Source organism: Dysidea avara, chromosome 3 (genome assembly GCF_963678975.1).
Source record: "Dysidea avara chromosome 3, odDysAvar1.4, whole genome shotgun sequence".
NCBI classification, from domain to species: Eukaryota; Metazoa; Porifera; class Demospongiae; order Dictyoceratida; family Dysideidae; genus Dysidea; species Dysidea avara.
The window spans coordinates 48,383,224-48,403,379 of NC_089274.1; the positions used below are offsets into that span (position 1 = coordinate 48,383,224).

The 20,156-nt window shown below is 38.9% G+C and overlaps 2 protein-coding genes and 1 non-coding gene across 3 annotated transcripts in view; all 3 read left to right on the forward strand.

Annotated features, from left to right (window-relative positions):
• The window catches only part of LOC136251405 (H(+)/Cl(-) exchange transporter 7-like), a 21,246-nt gene extending 2,265 nt beyond the window's left edge, over window positions 1–18,981 (forward strand). The window contains exons 7-27 of the mRNA XM_066043848.1: window positions 693–773; window positions 1,725–1,787; window positions 3,788–3,871; window positions 4,389–4,494; window positions 4,546–4,610; window positions 4,971–5,081; window positions 5,135–5,189; window positions 5,944–6,004; window positions 6,359–6,497; window positions 6,546–6,639; window positions 6,758–6,924; window positions 11,590–11,641; window positions 14,909–15,036; window positions 15,167–15,252; window positions 15,308–15,353; window positions 15,731–15,805; window positions 16,038–16,115; window positions 16,172–16,276; window positions 16,322–16,411; window positions 16,467–16,547; window positions 18,742–18,981. Coding sequence (XP_065899920.1) covers window positions 693–773; window positions 1,725–1,787; window positions 3,788–3,871; window positions 4,389–4,494; window positions 4,546–4,610; window positions 4,971–5,081; window positions 5,135–5,189; window positions 5,944–6,004; window positions 6,359–6,497; window positions 6,546–6,639; window positions 6,758–6,924; window positions 11,590–11,641; window positions 14,909–15,036; window positions 15,167–15,252; window positions 15,308–15,353; window positions 15,731–15,805; window positions 16,038–16,115; window positions 16,172–16,276; window positions 16,322–16,411; window positions 16,467–16,547; window positions 18,742–18,834 — 1,860 coding nt within the window. The 3' untranslated portion in view covers window positions 18,835–18,981. The remainder of the gene's footprint in view (window positions 1–692; window positions 774–1,724; window positions 1,788–3,787; window positions 3,872–4,388; window positions 4,495–4,545; window positions 4,611–4,970; window positions 5,082–5,134; window positions 5,190–5,943; window positions 6,005–6,358; window positions 6,498–6,545; window positions 6,640–6,757; window positions 6,925–11,589; window positions 11,642–14,908; window positions 15,037–15,166; window positions 15,253–15,307; window positions 15,354–15,730; window positions 15,806–16,037; window positions 16,116–16,171; window positions 16,277–16,321; window positions 16,412–16,466; window positions 16,548–18,741) is intronic.
• On the forward strand, window positions 15,896–15,967 carry Trnag-ucc (transfer RNA glycine (anticodon UCC)). Its single transcript has one exon. It is a non-coding gene; the product is annotated as a tRNA-Gly (tRNA).
• Window positions 18,982–19,069: 88 nt separating the features above from the next.
• Window positions 19,070–20,134, forward strand: LOC136248580 (uncharacterized). Its single transcript, XM_066040347.1, has one exon. The coding sequence runs from the start codon at window positions 19,070–19,072 to the stop codon at window positions 20,132–20,134; it is 1,065 nt and encodes a 354-aa protein (XP_065896419.1).
• Window positions 20,135–20,156: the final 22 nt, after the last annotated feature.

Here is a 20,156-nt window from a genome sequence, read left to right on the forward strand (position 1 = left end):
TCATCGCAAGATTAGGGAAAGTTGGTGGTGTTGAGTATACCATAAGAGGGAAACTTTGGTGGGAGTAAACTTTGTGGCTAATAGCAAGCTAAATTGCATTTGGCGAAATAAACTTTGGTGAATTCAAGCTCAATCTGTCAGTGCTACGAGTAATTAGCGGGTTAAACTTTAGTGAATTTGTAGCGAATCACCAAATTCGCCAAAGGTTTCCCCTGCCAAAGTTTTCCTCTATACATTAGACATCATGGAGATTTGGGCTTTTCTTGCCAAAAAAACATCACTCAGCAACCAGCTTCACAATACCATCCGATAGTCTCGTACTCAGATTGCTTCTTTCCTTTTTGTATTTGGGTGGTTGGGTTTTCCCTAATCAAACTTAAAATTCTTAATTTTCCCTGATACTTAAAAGAGTTCATACGTACTGCTTTCTGCTTAGTGTGGGGCTTGCTCAGGCTTGCCTTAATTAAAGATTGTACATTTATCTACACACTCTAAAGGCCAAATAGGTATTTTGTGTGTTGTGAATGTGAGGTGTCCTTGTCAGTGAGGTGTCCTTATCAGTGAGGTGTCCTGATTTTAAATATGGCTACAATGGGAGTTTGGACAAGTGTCCTGATTATCAAGGTGTCCACATTTCAGGGTATCCTATTTGAGGAGTTTACCTGTTGTTACTGTGTGCACTAATTATGTAGCCAGTTGCTGCAGGCAGTGGAATACCAGAGATCAAGTGTTACTTAAATGGAATAAAGGTCCCCCATGTGGTACGAGCAAAGGTGAGTTTTATAGTACGTGTGTGTATGTGTGTGTGCACGCATGCGTGTATGCGTGCAGACTTGGGTCAATCACTTGCAAAATGGCTTAAACACAAACACAAATGCCTAAATTTCCAAAATAAGATAAGAGGGGTAGTGGTGTACATTTACAAAACTGTGAGCCTATAATGTTCTAAGTAATTGTTAATAAAGAACAAACATTAATCTATCAAATGTGTTCATCACTCTACAGGAGCTGATGATGCAGGAATTCTTACTAATATACTTGGGGATGTTCACTTAGATTTTTGCTCCAATATTGTACTAGCTGTTTCTATTGATTCATTGTTTCACTTGATGTAACTCTGGTCAATTCAGATATTGCCTTTGGGCAGTGTTTACATGTAGCCTAACAAATAACCATCATAAAATCAAATTGACTTAGTACAGAAGACAACACTTTCTCTGCCATTGTCTTTCTTCAAAAGTAGTTCTTAGTGAAATGATTCAACTACCTAGTATCATGCAGGAAGCCAGAACATCAGAAGAAATAAAAACGGTTTTTCCACCAGCACATTTTTGAAGTCAATTGTTATAATTATTAAGGGCTGGCAGCTTTTGTGCTTTACAAGTGCTTATGAAGTACTTATAGACATTGTTTTTCATAAAGTGCATAAGTACCAACGTAGCACAAACACCTATAAACAGCAAATACTTCTCAAACACTTCAAAATAAGTACCTAAAGTACTTAATATGTGGAAGTGCACAAGTGTTTGATACATGTCTGGTGTGTAGTGTGTGTGTGTGTGTGTGTGTAGTGGGTGTTGTGTGTGTGTGTGTGTGTGTGTGTGTGTGTGTGTGTGTGTGTGTGTGTGTGTGTGTGTGTGTGTGTGTGTGTGTGTGTGTGTGTGTGTGTGTGTGTGTGTGTGTGTGGTGTTCCACGTCACCATGTATATGCATCACCCTCACAGACACTGATTGCTAAAACTGTTGGAGTATTGTTCTCAGTCAGTGGAGGTCTGTCAGTTGGAAAGGTGAGTTGAGTTGGTATGTGATCTTTTTTTTTATTATACTGGACAGCCAGTAATTACTGATGTGTCCAGGGGGACCAGCCCCAAGAAAAATCAAACACACGTACATGATTAGCTAACTACTTACATACATGCAATTACATTAACTAGAAATAAATCGACTGATTCCAACTCAAGTAAATGGTGGGGTAAATGATTCCATTCTTCAATTGTTCTTGGTATTATCATACAGTACAATAGTACTGTATAGTAGGGACCACAAAGGAATAGGCATGGCCCACAAAATAAACATCACCCAAAAACCAGCTTCAATTTTCCCTGACGACGGTGAGTTAGGTAACTAAGCCCAAACAAGCTTTCAGATTGACCCAAAACGCTTTCAACAAGTTGCTAGGGAATTTTAAAAATAATTTATTTAATGGAATTTTGTATTGATTGATTGAGTAGCTGACTGGGTAACTGACTGATGCCTTCAAACAAGCGTAACTTGATAACAGATAAGGCTATAGGCTTGATTTTTTCACTGTTTGACATTGCTTCGGCCCGAGAGGTGCTTTTTGGCATACCGCAGTATGTACAATGCATTCTTCATGGACTTACCAGTGTCCTCCTTTGTGTCCCATTCATCTTTGCTGACAGCAAAAAGTGTCAATTTGGTGGTAGCACGTGATGGCTTCCCTTCGTATAAATAGAAATCGTCCGTATTTTTCATAGTGGCTTATTTTGATTACAGAGGTGCTTTTCGAACAGTTCTTATTCTTACTGCTGTGTTAACGGGTTGAACATAGCCAACAATGAAGCATAATGGGTACTTCACTTTTCAGATGATAATTAATATAACTGGGGTGCATGGCACCATTTCTTAATGGCTTGAACATAGCTGACAACGAAGCGTAATATATGGATACTTCACTTTTCAGACAATAATGGGGGCCGCACAGCGCCATTTCAGATGCGGTATGCGTGGGTTCACCAGTCATAATAATTATTTACAAAAAATTAAATTATTTACAAAAAAAAAAAAACAAGTACACAGAAAAATTTGGAATTTTCAACTAGAGTAGGGACCATAACACATCGATAAAAAGTACTGAAACAAGCTGGAGTAGTGCACAATATTAAATCACAGTAAAACAATAAGAAGTGTTATATCCCTACTGTGCATTTCCGTTTGGTATCTTGAGCACAGTAGGGATATAACACTTCTTATTGTTTTACTATGATTTAATATCATGGACTACTCCAGCTTGTTTCAGTACTTTTTATCAATGTGTTATGGTCCCTACTCTAGTTGAAAATTCCAAATTTTTCTGTGTATCGTATAATAAAACACTTTGGCGGTGAAAAACTTTGGCGAATAGCGTTACAATCAAATTATTTTTAGCAATCACATAAGCAGATTAGCCTTGTTGAAAGGATGGGTATTGAAGTATCATGACAATTATATCGTGGGTATTTCCAAATGTTCCCTTCAATTGTCGCAAGGTTCATTGTCCTACAAGAGTTCATGAAAATCCAAACATTATTCTCAACACCCTTCTCGACATCACAAGAACCAGCGGACGATGCTTACACTTGTACGGTAGCTACCACTCGAATGCAGTGTCACTACACACGATTAAAAGGGGTGTGGCAGCAGTTTCCATCGTGAGTCATCATCACTCAATGCAAGGGATAAAGACTCGTGATCGCAATGGCTGGCTGCCACGCCCCTTAATTGGCGAGCTCTTTGTGTAGCGAGCAATGTTGCATTTGAGCAGTACAGTACGTGGTAGCTAAAAAAATTCAGATGAAGCCGCATTCGCCAAAGTTTTTTTCGTCAATTTTGAGGTGAGTGGGTTTTCGCCAAACTTTTTTACTATACGGTAATTACATGGTGATTGCTGTTGCCATAATCTGGGAACAGTGACATTGTTCAGATTATTAACTGTGGTAAATAATGATTAGAACATTGAAGCTTGAATCACAAAGCAGATTGTACTATTATCACTCTTTCTATGCAGGAAGGGCCAATGATTCATGCTGGGTCTGTGGTAGCAGCTGGAATATCACAAGGTCGATCAACAACATTCAAACGTGATTGTAAGGTGTGTTAATTGTACAATACATCTTGATAATACATACTGTGGACTAGAGATGCTACAGTACTAACATGGCTACACAATACTAACATGACCACACAATACTAACATGACCACACAATACTAACATGACTACACAATACTAACATGGCTACACAATACTAACATGACCACACAATACTAACATGACTACACAATACTAACACGACTACACAATACTAACATGACTACACAATCTAACATGACTACACAATACTAATTGGCCCCTTTTCTGTTACACCTTTTCAGTCATTAAGTCAGTCACTATGTCAAGTCAGTAAGTCTAAGTCCTTAAAATTAGGTTAGGTAATCCTAAGGCTGCAGCACATGTTGCTGTCAGACCTTCAGTGCTGGGAACTGTAAAGTAGTAATAATAATAAAATGGCTACAGATTGAAAATCTCCAAATGTGTCACTTTGTACACAATTGACACATTTAGGGATTTTCATTTTCCTAGTCTCATAATCACTGTTGTGTTACACAGCATTATGCTCCAGTCTTTGAGGAGTTCCGTACAGACACAGAGAAGAGAGATTTTGTAGCTGGAGGTGCAGCTGCAGGTGTAGCTGCTGCTTTTGGTGCACCACTGGGTTAGTGGGTGTGGCTCACTGCACAACCCTAACATCATGTGATCCCATTAGGTGGTGTACTGTTCAGCCTAGAAGAAGGTGCCAGTTTTTGGAATCAAGCTCTAACCTGGAGAATTGTAAGTTCCTAATATGGTAGTGTAGTTTAGGGTGAATGTGCAGTGAGGATGAAGACTATTATTGCCAAGCTAGTAAAATGACATGGTGTATTTAGAAAGTGCTAGGTTGCCTGTAGGCTGTACAAGTAGTGAACAAGAGAATATGGAAAATGGAGCACTTCCAGTTTTCCACTTTATTTTAGAGAAGGACTTAGTCCAGACAGTTGTGTATTGAAATACTCTAATACTAGTCAAATGCACTAGAAATGTTTTGCCAGATCACTCACTACTGGAGAGTAACAAGCAATCTGTGAAACATAAAACGAATACCTTCTGAGGTTCCTCTGTACACTGTTACATGTTGTTACTTGTTGTTTCTAGTTCTTTGGCTCAATGGTGTCTGTGGTCACGTTGAACGGTGTGTTGTCTGCATATCATCAACATCCTGGTGACTTCACGTTTAATGGACTGATCAACTTTGGAAGATTTAATGTGAGTAGTGCAGCCTGTCTACAGTTTGTAAGGTGTAACACACTACATTACAGAACCAGTCCTACCAGTGGTATGAGATAGTGATATTCAGTTTCATGGGAATACTAGGTGAGAGCAATGTGTGTATTGTAACTTGTCAACAATCCTGTACTGTGGAACCGTAAGGACACCTTGATAATCAGGACATCTGACACTCCACTAACAAGGGGGACATCTCACTAATAGGGGATTCTAGGAATTTACAAGAAGTCATGTACTAACATTCATTGTCTCCATATCTGTAAAATATATGTTTAAATTATGAGACGTCGTATTAGCTTTTTATATTAGAAGAAGGAATTTCCGGCTATAGCTTTAGAACTACGACTTTTAGAATAAATCGTGGTATTTGACCCAAATTTTCAAAATAAGGCTACAGTGGAGAGTCGATTATCCGAACCTTCTAATTATCCAAACATTTGATTGCCCGAACACCAAAGTGACTGCTCAATTAGAGTATTTTGTCAAAGGTGTATGCCTTGTTAGAGTAATTGAACAAAGCTCTCGATGTAAATCAATGGATATTTGATTATATGAACACCCCTCCCCCAATTCTCCACTGTATTTTAGTTAACTTTCTTATCACCTTCCTTCGAGATTTATCAATAAGTAGCTTTAAACCCCTAACCTTTAATCCTTTAATTATTCTTAAAACCTTTTGTTGATAATGACCACTTCTGAAATGCTTGCAGAAAATTTTAGTCACCCTTCTCCTCAAGTGGGAGATTTTAGGCTTCTCATAAATTCCTGGAATCTCCTTATAAGGACACTTCCACTGTACATAGTAAACAAGCATATAGTATATTCTTATTTCTTCATGCAGGTGGCTTTCTTGGTGCCTTGTTCAACTTTTTAAACTATCGACTATCACTATTCAGACGCAGGTAGAGTGTGTGTGTTGTTGTGGTTGTTGTTGTGGTTGTTGTTGTTGTTGTTGTTGGACCTCTATGTAATACATTAAGAAGGGCACCCTAAAATGTGATATGGCAAACCAAGGGATTTACACCCCATTTACACTCACAGCTTGAATTAAACTGTGCTGAACCAGGCGCAACCCAGCATGAGTTGAGTTGGCACGGGTTGGCCTTGGCTAGGATATAATGCGAATGCATTCCGGACTGGCCAACTTGGGTCTAAATGTGTGTACACTAATACAAATGGGATCATGGACAAGTGTCCTGATTATCAAGGTGTCCTTATTAGTGAGGTGCCCATTTCACACTTACCATTCATTACAGATACATTCGTACTAAACTGCTCAAGCTAAGTGAAGCTCTACTAATTGCAGCCATCACTGCAGTTGTTGGGTGTATGTCAGTGTTTGTCATGACTGAATGTAAGCCGCTAGCTTATGGTGCTCCTGGAAATCCTATACAAGTGGGTAGTGTGGAGGTGTTGATTGTGGTGTTGAGTTTGTTGTTGTAGTTATTCTGTGGAGATGGTGAGTATAATACAATAGCTACTCTCTACCTGTCTACCCCTGAGAAGTCTATAAGGAATCTTTTCCATGACACTGATTGTAAGTGTGTGTGTGTGCGCGTGCGTGCGTGCGTGCGTGCGTGTAAGTGTGTGGTAATTACAGCATAAGGTACTTGTATTTAGTCATGGTACATATTATATTCTATCATCCCTTATAGTCAGCTATGGCTCACAGACCTTATTACAGTTTGCCATAGTCTACTACATCCTCACATTCTGGACATATGGTCTTAGTGTACCCAGTGGACTATTTGTACCCTGTATCCTCACTGGAGCTGCCTGGGGCAGACTCCTTGGCCAAACGCTGCATGGCTTCCTACCATGGGTGAGTGTTGATGGGCCTGTGCTATTACATGTGTACGTGCGTGTGTGTGTGTAGTGTGTGAATGAATGGACGAATTTATGCATGTACGTATGTATGTACGTACGTATGTATGTAACACTTTCAACCTCAGATCAAAGGAACCGCCCTGGCTACATTTCGTATGTAGATCAGGCTACATCTGGGCAGCGATTATCATATAGTACGATAGTTACTGTATAGTAGGGACCACAAAGGAGTAGGCGTGGCCCACGAAATAATATCACCCAAAAATCAACCTCAATTTTCCCAGACAACGATGAGGTAGTATTCGTTACGCAAAACTAAGCCCAAACAAGCTTTCAGATCGACCCGAAACGTTTTCAACAAGTTGCTACGGAGTTTTAAAAATAATTTATTTAACAGGATTTTCTACTAAGTAAGTAAGTAACTAGCTGATGCCTTCAGACAAGCGTAACTCGATAACAGCTAAGATACTCTAATAAAGAATTCAGTATAGAATATAGCTTATATTATTGTTAATTTATCTATAGTCTAAGCCATTACATCTATGTTAACTGTCTTAAAATTACCCAGTGAGTCATCAGCATGGCACACTACATTGAGCTAATTGATCACGCATGTCATGCATTACCATGCAGTTACAATCTAGAACTAAACTTTCACGTTGAGAAATTTTTGTATATATCATGAAAATAAAATTATCTACTAGCTATAATAGTCAGATATGAAACTCAATTAATTGGTAATGTAACACAAAATTACCATTGATGTTAACAAAAAGAAGAGACTTTGCATGTAAAATAGTCTCCAGATGCTATTTCAGAGCATCTATTTAAAAAAAAAATCCTATGCCCCCTGACCCTTCTAGCTTAGCATGCTGTGTGTACTTATAGCACATGCAGTTAAGTAACACACCAAAGCAGATAATCTCTGATTTACAGATCATATTAGATCAATAAAAACTGAGTAGTATGCATGACTATGACCTTCATTGCAGTCCATAGATGGCCGGACCACTCAAAATCTCTGGGCCCTGGCCCTGCATTGGGTTGAACATAGCTGACAATGAAGCATAATGGATAGTTCACTTTTCAGATGATAAGGAGCTGGGGCATGCTGCGCCATTTCAGATGCAGTATGCATGGGTTCACCAGTCATAATAAAAATTATTTACAAAAAAAAGTTAACTAACAAGCACAAGAAAAAAATTGGAATTTTCAACTAGAGTAGGGACCATAGCACATTGATAAAAAGTACTGAAACAAGTTGGAGTAGTCCATGATATTAAATCACAGTAAAACAATACGAAGTGTTATGTCTCTACTGTGCATTTCTGTTGTGGTATCTTGAGCACAGTAGGGATATAACACTTCTTATTGTTTTACTGTGATTTAATATCATGGACTACTCCAGCTTGTTTCAGTACTTTTTATTAGTGCTGGGATGAATGTCAATTTTCTACATTCGAATATTCTATAAATAAAGTAAACGAATGTTCAAATTATTTGTTTCTTACATTTCATATAACAAAACACTTTTAAAACTGTTTCAAAGCTGTGCCTTCTCTTTGACAGCAACACACTGAAAAGTGGGGTTTCCACAATCAGCATCCTCCCGTTGCGACAGCTCTTCTCTGACTGATTGTTTCAAGTCAACCGTAAGAAATTTCAAGCTCTTGAATTGAGGATCTAACGCAGCAGCTAACATAAGTGGTGAATCCGGTTCAATTCCATCCAAGCTCCACCTTCTCATGATGGATTCTCTAACAGCTGTCTTGAATGCAATGATACTTGCTGAATCACTTTCCTCACTGTCCATGCTAGTAAACACATTATGCATTATTTGCAAAATGCAAGATATTGACACCTTTCTTTCTGTACAAAAGAAAACGGTTGCTACTTCCAATGGTTCAAGCAATTTAGCTAACTCTTCCAGTAAAACCCACTGATGAGCTGTGAGATCGAGGGTACAGTCTTGCCTTTTTGTAATGGTAGTATCTGAAAGTACAACAGAGACTGGCCACCTGTTAGCTACTAAACACTGAATCATATATAGAGTACTATTCCATCTCGTTGTACAATCTATTTTGAGTTTTTGTTGATTCATCTTCATTTGAGACTGTTGCTTGTATAATTCAGCTGTTGCCAATGTGCTGTGATGGAAATGGCCTACTAATTTACAGGCAGCACCAAGAGCTCTATCAATAGATGCATTATTTTTAAATCCATCACTAATGCACAGTTGCAGGATGTGAGCTGAACAATTCACTCTGGCCCATCCTTTTTCAATTTGCAACAGATCAGTGGCCCGTCTCATGTTTGATCCTTGATCATGTACAATACTACTGACTGTACGGTCAGCAATTTCATAAGATTCTAGTACCTCCTTTATAGTAGAAGAAATGTTTTCTCCTGTGTGGTGGTCAGAAATGATCTTGTAGCAAGTACACAATCAACGAATTCCCACTGTGAAGTAAGGAAGTGACAAGTGAAATATAAGCCTCTGTAGAACTGCTCGTCCATATATCGGTGGTGAGGGAGAGTGAGAACGCGTCTGATTGAAGTTTGTCAGTGAGTAAAGCTTTTCCACTTGTGTATCGATCGAACATAAGCTTACTGATATGTTTCCATGATGGTACAGTGTATCCAGGTTCACAGTACTCCATTAGCTCTTGTTTTTTTTTTTGCTCTTGAAATCCTTGTCTTTCAACCATTCTCGCTGGTCGTAAATCGTGAATGGTCAGTCCAACTATCAGGTTGTCTAGAATCTTCGCACGCGCTGGGCTACACTTCTGTACTTTCATTATTGAATCAATCTTGGGCTGTCCAGAATCATGAGCGTACACAGCGGAATGGCTTCTTTGCAGGTGGTCCCTTAAATTTGATGTGCCGCCATAGTAAGCAAACTTGCCCTTACAAAGAGTACAAATAACATTTCTGCTCCCGTCCTTCTTAAAGTACTACCACACATCTGACCTATTACGCTGGGAAGAGTCACCTAAATCCAAGCCGGCGCCTGAACCAGATGCCATGGCGTTTTACTCGGTTGTAAACAATGCGCACGTGACTCATAACGGATGGATTCGAATCACGTGTATCTCTATTCGAATTACGTAACATTCAGATGAACCTTCGAATCTTTCACATTAGTCCCAGCACTACTTTTTATTGATGTGCTATGGTCCCTACTCTAGTTGAAAATTCCAATTTTTTCATGTACTTGTATAGACGTTAAGGCCAAAATCATTTGTGGGAATCAGTTTATACTCACATGATTAGTATGCATGACTTCGATCTCACTATGAAAACAACTCAGATGGAGAGCGTTTTGTTATCCTTGCTATCGAAACAGTTGTGCTAAGGTGAGAATTTGTACATCACGAAGTTACCACTCTGCACAAAGTAACCACTCTACAAGCAAGCTTACCTATGTAGGCCTTTAGTAGTAAATTCCATAATTATTCCATGCACAATTCAATAGCTCTGATTAAAACATTAAACTCGCGTAACCAAAATTCTCTGTGATATCTCTAGGATTTGTCCATTCATCATAACCAGAATGCACTAGTTGCTGGCCCATAATCGAATTTTTAGGCATGCATATATAATATATCCAGTGGTTGCATTCATATTGGCTTGGGTGATTGATTGCCCTGCGCAGGATACAGATGGGAAGTCTTGCATATTAGCTGTAACACAGGTTTTTGCCTGATATACCACTTTAGTGTGGGAATTCAAAGGTGCCACTCGGGTTTAACTCGCATATTGCCCAGGCAATATCATGGGAAAGCGGTTTGCCAATGACTTTGATGCCCAGCCAGTTCAAAGAAACAATGCGCTTTGACTCGTTATATTGAGCGACATAGAGCTTTGTATTGTGGGACTCATTTTTGTAGTGGTTGCTGACTAGTTGGTTGTTACTAAAGGATAATGAAGGTACAAAATAATTGTTTGGGTGATCGTGGATGCGTATTTCTACCTACTGCATATCAACCTTTGAACAGACCACGGAACAGTAAAGCTACTACTGCTATATTGAAATACTGTAGGCTAGTAACTAAAAGTCCTAAGTACTTAACTTAATATAATAACTTACTGTCTCAATAGCAAAGTTAGTTGGTTTAACTTAGTACAAAAATGATAACAATATAAACTCCATCCCGAAATCACAAGTTTTCTAACATTGCGTGTTGAAGCATAGTAACATATTAATGATGTTTTAACGTATGGACAACGTTCTGATGGCTATTAGCCCAGTATAACTATAATTGAGCTATGGTCTCCATATTAAGTTCTTACACTGTGTGTACTTGTTACACTGAGGAGAATAATCCATTATGATTAAAGTACCTGGTAAAGGCAGAGCCTGTATACCAGAAGGCTTTATAAAGGCCTAAGATGTTTATATTAACTTCATTAGAGCTGTAAGGCTCCTGGTCCTTTCTTAACAAACTCTCTTATGGATTTATTCACTATATAATATGTCTCCAACAGGTCTCGCTCCATACACTTTTCAAATACAGACTATATTTGTATGGGGAGTATGTATGTGTGTTGAGATTGGATTGATGTTATGTAGTTGAAAGCCATTGCTGGTTCATAAGCTATTGTATGTTGTCATTTCTGTATATTGGTGAGACTGTTAACTTGTATTGTCTTCATGTAGTCCTTGTCTGATCCGGGGAAGTATGCATTAATTGGAGCAGCAGCAAATTTAGGTGTGTGTGTAGTGTGTAGTGTGTGTGTGTGTGTGTGTGTGTGTTATATTGTGCACATAGCATGTCTGTCTGTACGTACAAGTGATCAAAATGCCATTCTGAAAGACTCATTTATGTCCCAGCATTAATACCCACACTAACACTAGATAAATGAGACCCTGACTGCAATGAGATTGGTTTCCACTGAGCAGTTACATTTAACTACTAAACACTCTAATAGAGCAGTCATATTAACATAGCATGTCTAATATAGTATGTCCGGACTAGCCAATTTGAAAATCCCCAGAGATGACTGTATGCAAAGTAAGCTGCTCCCTGCTTAACTAAGTCACTATGTGTTAAGGTCACCTGTCTAAACCATCCAACTTGAAGGTGTTATATATGTACACAGTGACCTGCCTTCATATTAATGTACCAGGTCAATGACTTGTTCCAATTAAGTCAATCAACCCCATCAGAATTCACTGCTACTAGAGTCCCCCAAATAGGGCCTTGAGGTCATCATACAGTACAATCATACAGTAAGATAGTACTGTATAGTAGGGACCACAAAGGAGTAGGCGTGGCCCACGAAAAAACATCACCCAAAAACCAGCCTCATTTTTCTCAGACGATGATGAGGCAGTATTGGTTAGGTAAAACTAAGCACAAACAAGCTTTCAGATCGACCCGAAACGCTTTCAACAAGTTGCTACGGAATTATTATTTTATTATTAAACAGAATTTTCTACTGACTGACTGACTGACTGACTGACTGACTGACTGACTGACTGATGCCTTCAGACAAGCATAACTCAATAACGGCTAAGGCTATGGGCTTGATTTTTTCATGTTGCTTCGGCCCTAAAGATGCCTTTTGGCATACCGTACGTACAATGCATTCTTCATGGATTTACCAGTGTCCTCCTTTGTGTCCCATTCATCTTGTCTGACAGCAAAAGGCGTCAATTTGGTGGTAGCATGTGACGGCCTCCCTTTGTGGACATCATCCAATTTTTCACAGTGGCTACTTTGATTGCAGAGGTGTTTTTCGAACAATTGTTGATTCATAATGCTGTGTAATGGGTTGAACATAGCTGACACCAAAGCGTAATGGATACTTCACTTTTCAGGCGATAATTGGTAGCTGGGGAACACGGCGCCATTTCTTTCTTTTGATGCGGTATGCGCTGTTCACTAGTCATAGTTTTACAAAAAAAAAAATTTAACAAACAAGTACACAAAAAATTGGAATTTTAAACTAGAGTAGAGAGCATAGCACATATACTGAAACAAGCTGGAGTAGTGCATGATATTAAATCAATAATATTGATTTAATATCCTGCACTACTCCAGCTTGTTTCAGTACTTTTATTGATGTGGTATGGTCTCTACTCTAGTTAAAAATTCCAATTTCTTGTGTACTTGTCTGGAATAAGACCAAATACAGGGAAGGTATAAAAGCTGGAACAGAATGGAACCGGAATGGAACCAGAACGGAACGCACCCCCCTCCTTTAATTATTTTTTATTGTCATAATTACATTTTGTGTTTATTTTCTACATATAGCTACATGATTTCACCTCAGCTGAATCCCATCGTCCTATCGTCGACTTCTACACCAACTGCATCAACGATAATTTATCATCTCCAAATAGTGTACTGCTAATAGCACGTGACCGTAGCACGTTCTGCCCTGCTCAGTTGCATTTTGGTGACGACGGATAGAGAACAGCGGTGATAAACTTTGATGTACTTAAGTGAAGATACAAACTTAAAGCAACAAAATCTGCTGAACAGCTACAACTTAAGTGGAGATTGTAGAAGTAGCCGCCAGCGAACCCGAGTTCAGTACTGTACCTCCAATGTTATTAATTGTATAAATCACACACTTGTATGCAGTGCTGTGCAGTTTATCTAATTTAATCTAGCTTGAACAGTGCAATAGCTATATCTCGAGTCTCGTACATTATAGCTATGAAATGATATCGTATTGCTACCGCAATAGACTAGCCAAATTAAAGGTACGCATGGTATAATTATGTTGTCTATGGCCACAATCGGGAAAAGGAGGATACGATGAATCATCATACTCGTCGATAAGGTAGCTGTCAACACTATTAATTTTGGAGATGATGAATTATCGCTGATGCAGTTGGTGTAGAAGTCAACGATAGGCCTGATTCAGCTGAGGTGAAATCATGTAGCTATATGTAGAAAACGAACACAAAATGTCATTATGACAAATAAAAAATAATTAAAGGAGGGGGTGCGTTCCGTTCGGTTCCATTCCGTTCCGGCTTTTATACCTCCCCCAAATACATGCCTCATTGCAATAGACACTGTTCAACTCAGCATACTATAGTATCAACACTTCTAGTCTGTTCTTTGGATTACAAACTCTTAGTCAACACGAATCTACAGTTCTCTTTTGCTAGGAGAGGTATTAATTTCATCAAAGGTAAACCCTTCTTACCCCACATACCTATAGCAGAAAATTTTGGCAGATGGATCATTGGCAGAAATTGGCCAATAATATTTTGTCCAATACGTGACATTACTTTGCCCACACAATTTTATTAAATCTTACAGCGTTTGTGACGAAGCTTTGCAATGGTTACGGACAAGTACTACAGTTCACATTCGAATCGACGTGCTCTTATGCAAATAGCTAGCTGTAATAAAAACAACATGCACTCGCTAAGTCAGTAATGAATACTGAAATGTGCCTGGCAAGCGAGGAAAAGCGTGTGCATGGGCACTGAGCTGAATCGCTCAAGCTGAATTGCCCATCTGCCTGAGCTATTAGTCTAAAACCATACTGTATGCGATGGGATACTTGCGGAAGACTAACCACTCACCGCTGTAGCAACATTCACTCACTGATGAACAGCATCTACTACACTTTTAGTGTTTAGAAAAATGAGTAAAATTTTGGCGAATCCATGCATACTCGCCAAATTTACCAAAAATTTCTCCTGCCAAAATGTATGTTTTGTAAATATTCTAATAAACTTGTGCACATGTATTCATAATAAGGAAGAGAAGTATCAGTAGTTACAGTTTGATTATGGTGTCTCCAACATTATAAGAGCTACATTATTAGGTAATGCCTGGAAAGAGACTGTTTCCAGCCTAGTCTGTGAGTTCACTTCGTGAATTAGGCCCCTCCAACCAACCAACTCAAAAATCTTCAGTTTTAATGTGTCTATTGTGGCTACCTCTGTTTAACAATTTTACTCAAAGGTGACCAAATTAACAGGTTCAGCTGTGTTGTATTGTTGTTAGGTGGAGTTGTACGGATGACAATCAGTCTGACAGTCATCATAATTGAGGCTACTGGTAACCTGTTGTATTCCCTCCCCATCATGTTGGCTGTATTGATAGCCAAATGGGTTGGTGATTATTTTAATGAGGTAATAATACATTGTCTGCAGGTAGTGTATGTTTTGTAGTGTTGTGTGTGCGTGCGTGCGTGCGTGCGTGCGTGCGTGCATGTCCTATATCAGTATTGTATTAACATGTCACTCAACTCTTTTACTCCAGGGGTTATATGACATTCATATACACTTAAACAGTATTCCATTGTTGGGTTGGGAGCCCCCAGACTCAGCTGCTGGTCTACAAGCTCGGTGAGTCATCAGTCATCATCATGACATGCTGGTGTGTTATCACCTTTAAATGTAGTCACATCATGAACACTGATGTGTGTGCCTTTAGTTGTGTGGAGAAGGTTAGTATGTTGTATTGCTGTATTAGTGTGTGTGTGCATGCATGTGTGCGTGCATGCGTGTATGTGAGGCTGCTTAGCCAAGTGGTAATCTTAGGGAACCAGGTTTGATGCTCCATGATGCCCAGTTGCTATTGCTGTTGTCTCCTTGAGCCTCCAGTCTACCCAGCTGGACCTCCATGGTGGCCTCGCCTAAGGGAAATTGAGACATATAAAACTTGAGAAACAGAAATGTTATCGATTATATTAGCAAAATGTATCCTCACGTTGAGGCTTTGCTTTGTGTGTAACTAGAGTGCACATTTACACCCTCATACTATAGTGTATATGATATATGTGCTGTTGTTGATGACAATGTATTTCTTTTACTGCTTGTGTAGGTCAGTAAAATAGTTCAAGTTCTGACAGACACAATCCACAATGCCTTCCCTGTGGTGGATGAACTACTTGAAGGAGTAAGCCATGTTGTGTTGGTTAGAGGAATGTTTTAAGTGGCTTCTGGTGTGCAAATACAAAGGCTTTAAAAACAATAGTTTACATAAGTGGCGTTGGTGGTGTAATGGTTAGCATTGCTGCCTTCCAAGCAGTAGATCTGGGTTCGATTCCCGGCCAACGCACACTTTTTTCTTCACTTTTTTTTTCTATTCATCTTTTTCTGATGTGAGTTATTTATTGTCTTTTGTTTAGCGTAACAGACCATTTGGAAAATTCCGTGGTCTCATTTTGCGGTCACAACTATTAGTTTTATTACAACACAAAGACAGGGTATGTTAGTTGTGTCACTTTAGGTAGCATTCTCCATTACCATTATATTATTACAGGTGATGGCGACCTCTAATGATGAGACGGTGTCCTATAGTGGTGAATACAGTGAGCTGTGTTTGGAAGACTTCAGAGATGCATACCCCAGATTCCCTGATCTAAATGTGAGTGAGACAGCTTATGAATCTGTTAGAATTTGTTCTTAATAGGAAGTGAAAGGTTCTCTGACTGCGGAAGAAATGGATTACTACATCGACCTGAAACCATTCATTAATAATACACCGTTCACAGCTTATGATGTTAGTCAGGGCTTCCCATCTGCTTCATACTTCTAATGCTTTCTCTCCTACACAGACCTCCTACTACCCCAAGATCTTTGGATTATTCAGAGCACTCGGGCTCAGGCATTTAGTAATAGTGAACAGAGACAATGAGGTATGATATTAGTGGAACTGCTTTCTTAAATGACTCTCCAAATTGGGACTCGGAGCCTCTATCAAAATCATAAACAGTAGGAAAGTTGGCAAATTTGGTGAATTGAGCGTAGAGGGGGGATAGAAAACAGATTTTTTTAACCAGGTGCGTGCAATTTACTGAAATTTGTTTTCGTAAAAGTGTGCGTGTACCTATCTACCTATGTTTGTCTGTACGCACCCACGTGAGCAAAACCGTTTAATAATGGTAAAAGCAGCTTTTACGTAAGAATTAAAAGCGAAATGAAGGCTGTACTAAACTTCCGCACAGGTAAACTTTGCTCTGAGATGGTTTCTTTTCGGCGGTCTGAAATATGGGTGTGGCAACTCTCCTCAGGCTTTGTGAATTACCTTCCCTTTGGGTTTTACAGGCATTTAACGATTGAGAAACAACAGTGCTAGCCTTGTAGACTACCAGAAATAGCCTATCCCTTCGAGTTGGGAAGGGGGCGTATCCCCTACATATGTGAACGAAACTGAAGAGCAGCTCTGAGGCTTTGTTGAGAGAATTTGTGGGGAAAAACGCAATAGTCAAACTATAAAAGATACTTCTGTTATTATTATTATGTATAATTGGTCAAAAGAAGACGGAGTCTTATAAAACCAATCTCAATTAAATCATACAAATAAAAAACGTTTTTATTATACAAAAAATGATCTAAATTAGTCTTAAAACTTAGTACGTTGGGAGAAGTGGCAATTTCATAGGGTAAGGAATTCCAGTATGTTGATAAAAGCGGTTTGTTTAACAAACGCTTCCTTAGGCCACTCCAAATAAATTTCCTGTTTCCCATCCACCACCCACACCTGGTTACTGTCAGCTCTAGATATTCCATTATTCCGTATTCTTCCATTATTTTCCAGTTATTCTTGCATACTGACAGACTTAGTAAAAGCAGTGTCAGCTCACTTGTCAGCAGTGCTATCAAGTCAGCACAAACTTCATGTTTGTGTTATTTTTGCAACTTGAAAAGGAAGGAGCAAGCTTTTGTGCAGCTTTTTATAGCTGTGCCAGGCAAATAATGGCTTGAAAGCTACCAATCTCATAATGAAATAATGGAAATGGACCACCCGCCCACATGCAAATATGCCTGAGGCCAGGACAGGAAACAAGAAATTTATTTGGAGTGGCCTTAGCAATACATAGCAACATAATTGAGAAATTACAAAAATTTCATGAATTACAAAATCCAAGAATTACAATAAGTTAATTATGTGTTATTGCATAACCAAAAACCTATTGTTTGAGTTAGCTAGCTGCATGGCACCTGGTTTTTAGAAGTAGCACAACATCAACTTGTTTACGGACGCATTTCTCACCTACAGTTCCATTTAAACCTTTTGTAAACTCTCTTATAAACTTTTTTTTTTACGATATGACCTCATTGTTTAAAACAAACAACATAAGCACAGCAATGTGTGTACAATACATACAACATAAATGTTATTAATGGCAGCAGCGTTGGAGACATTTCAACATGGAGCACCATCCTGTGGCAGAGAAAGGTTGTTTACTGCGGGGTGTATAGTAGCACAATGTGACTTTGTATCTCAAAGCAGAGCCATCTAATTGTTATCAAGGAGTAAGTCGTGCCACTAAGTCACACTTCAAAGGGCATGAATTGTTGAACACATTTTGCCACTTTCAATTATACACGACCAGAGGACTTTATCATTGATGTTTTAATACATTTTGGGGTGTATGACATTCATCAGTGAAGGGTTAGAATTATCCAATTCCACTCCTGTCGCTGGTAAGGTGTGCCACAAACTCGTGGGCTGGGGTAGGTGAGAAGTGCGCACAAGAATAAACTCCAACCAGGCAGTGGATAGTTGATGGAACGCTTAGACATACGAGTAAGCATTACCTGAGAGTACTATAAACCATTTCAAGGTACTAGTTTGTGATAAAGAATCATGTAAGGCTGGTTGTCACAACAAGTTTTAATAAATCATGTGATGGTTTTCTATCCCCTCTCCATAATACATGTATATGGTTTGGTGAATTGAAGTAACCAATACATGCTGATTCACCAAACTTAGATCTAGTGTTGCCCAACTTCTTGCAGCCTAAAAATTTTGTCCCAGAATCCGGACCATAAAATGAAGTTCCACAGCATACTTGAATGTTAATCATACTGGTTTTTCTTCTGTAGGTTGTTGGCATGGTAACAAGAAAAGACATTGCTCGGTTCAGGGAGCACAACTACAGGGGAAATGTTACAATGACTTTCTTGGATATCTTATAGCAGTTGCTAATAGCAACATGGAATCTGTGTGTATTATAAATAGCACCACAAAATATTATTTATTTTTTATTCTCTGCTGGACACATTTAATGTTTTAAGAATTTTAAATATCACGAAGGCTTCATATTAAAAATTGTTATGTAGGAATCACGTGAACTACATATTATGACCTAAGGTACAAACCACATTATAAAACGAATTATGGTGTGTTAATATAGTTAATGGTGAGGAGGGAATGGATAATACTATGGTAAAGCTTAATGTTGGTGGCCAGGTTTTCACAACTGGTCGTTCAACGTTAACCAAATATCCGTCATCTATGTTGGCAACTATGTTCTCTGACAGACAGGCGGGATCTCTGGTTAAGGACAAGGGCGGCACCGTATTCATTGATAGGGACGGCCACTTGTTTTCCCATTTACTTGAATGGCTTAGAACTGGACACATAAGACTTTGCAAAATTGAAGAAAAAGAGGCGCTACAAGTCGAAGCGGATTATTTCTTGCTGGAGGCACTCAGTACTAAACTAAAGAACATTGTTTACAGGGAGAAGATCTCTAATTCAGATTTCTGGAAGTTATCCCAACTTGGTATACTATATTCTGATGGAGGTCAAAAGAACAGCCATTTCGTCTTGACTTACGCTGACCTGAGGAGCATCACGGGGTTGCGGTGCTTGTTCACGAAGACAAGCTTAGTGAGAAACTGTACACAGTTTGTGTTCACTGGCTGCGACCTAAGAGGAGTCATCCTTAGCAATATTGACTTTGGAACTACTGGCTCAGGGCTGGATTTCGACCATGCTCTAATGAATAATGCTACTTTTGAGAAATCAGTAATAAAAGCATCTTTTAAAGGTGCCAAGTTGTGTCAATGTAATTTTCAAGATGTTAAATTTACTGGTGGAAGCACTTGTTTTGATCAGGCTGATTTGACAGAAGCTAATTTCACAGATAGTTCTGTGCGATGTGGAAGCTTTACGAACTGTGTCCTAAAATCTGCACAGTTTAACAAAGCTATTTTAGAGAGCTGTAATTTCTTCAGTGCTAACATGGTAGAGGCATCATTTGCACATACACAAATGAAGAATGCTTGTCTAGACTATGGAGAATTAACTGGCGCAGTTTTAGCAGAAGCTAATCTCAGTGGGGCAACATTAAAACATGCCAACTTGAGTAGGGCCAGTTTCCGTGGAGCATCACTTGTAAAAGCCAACCTGTCTCACTCCAATTGTTGTGGAACTGATTTTAATGAAGCTGATAAAAAGGCTGCAATTTATGAAGGAACTATATTATTTTAATTATCATGATAGTAGATGAATT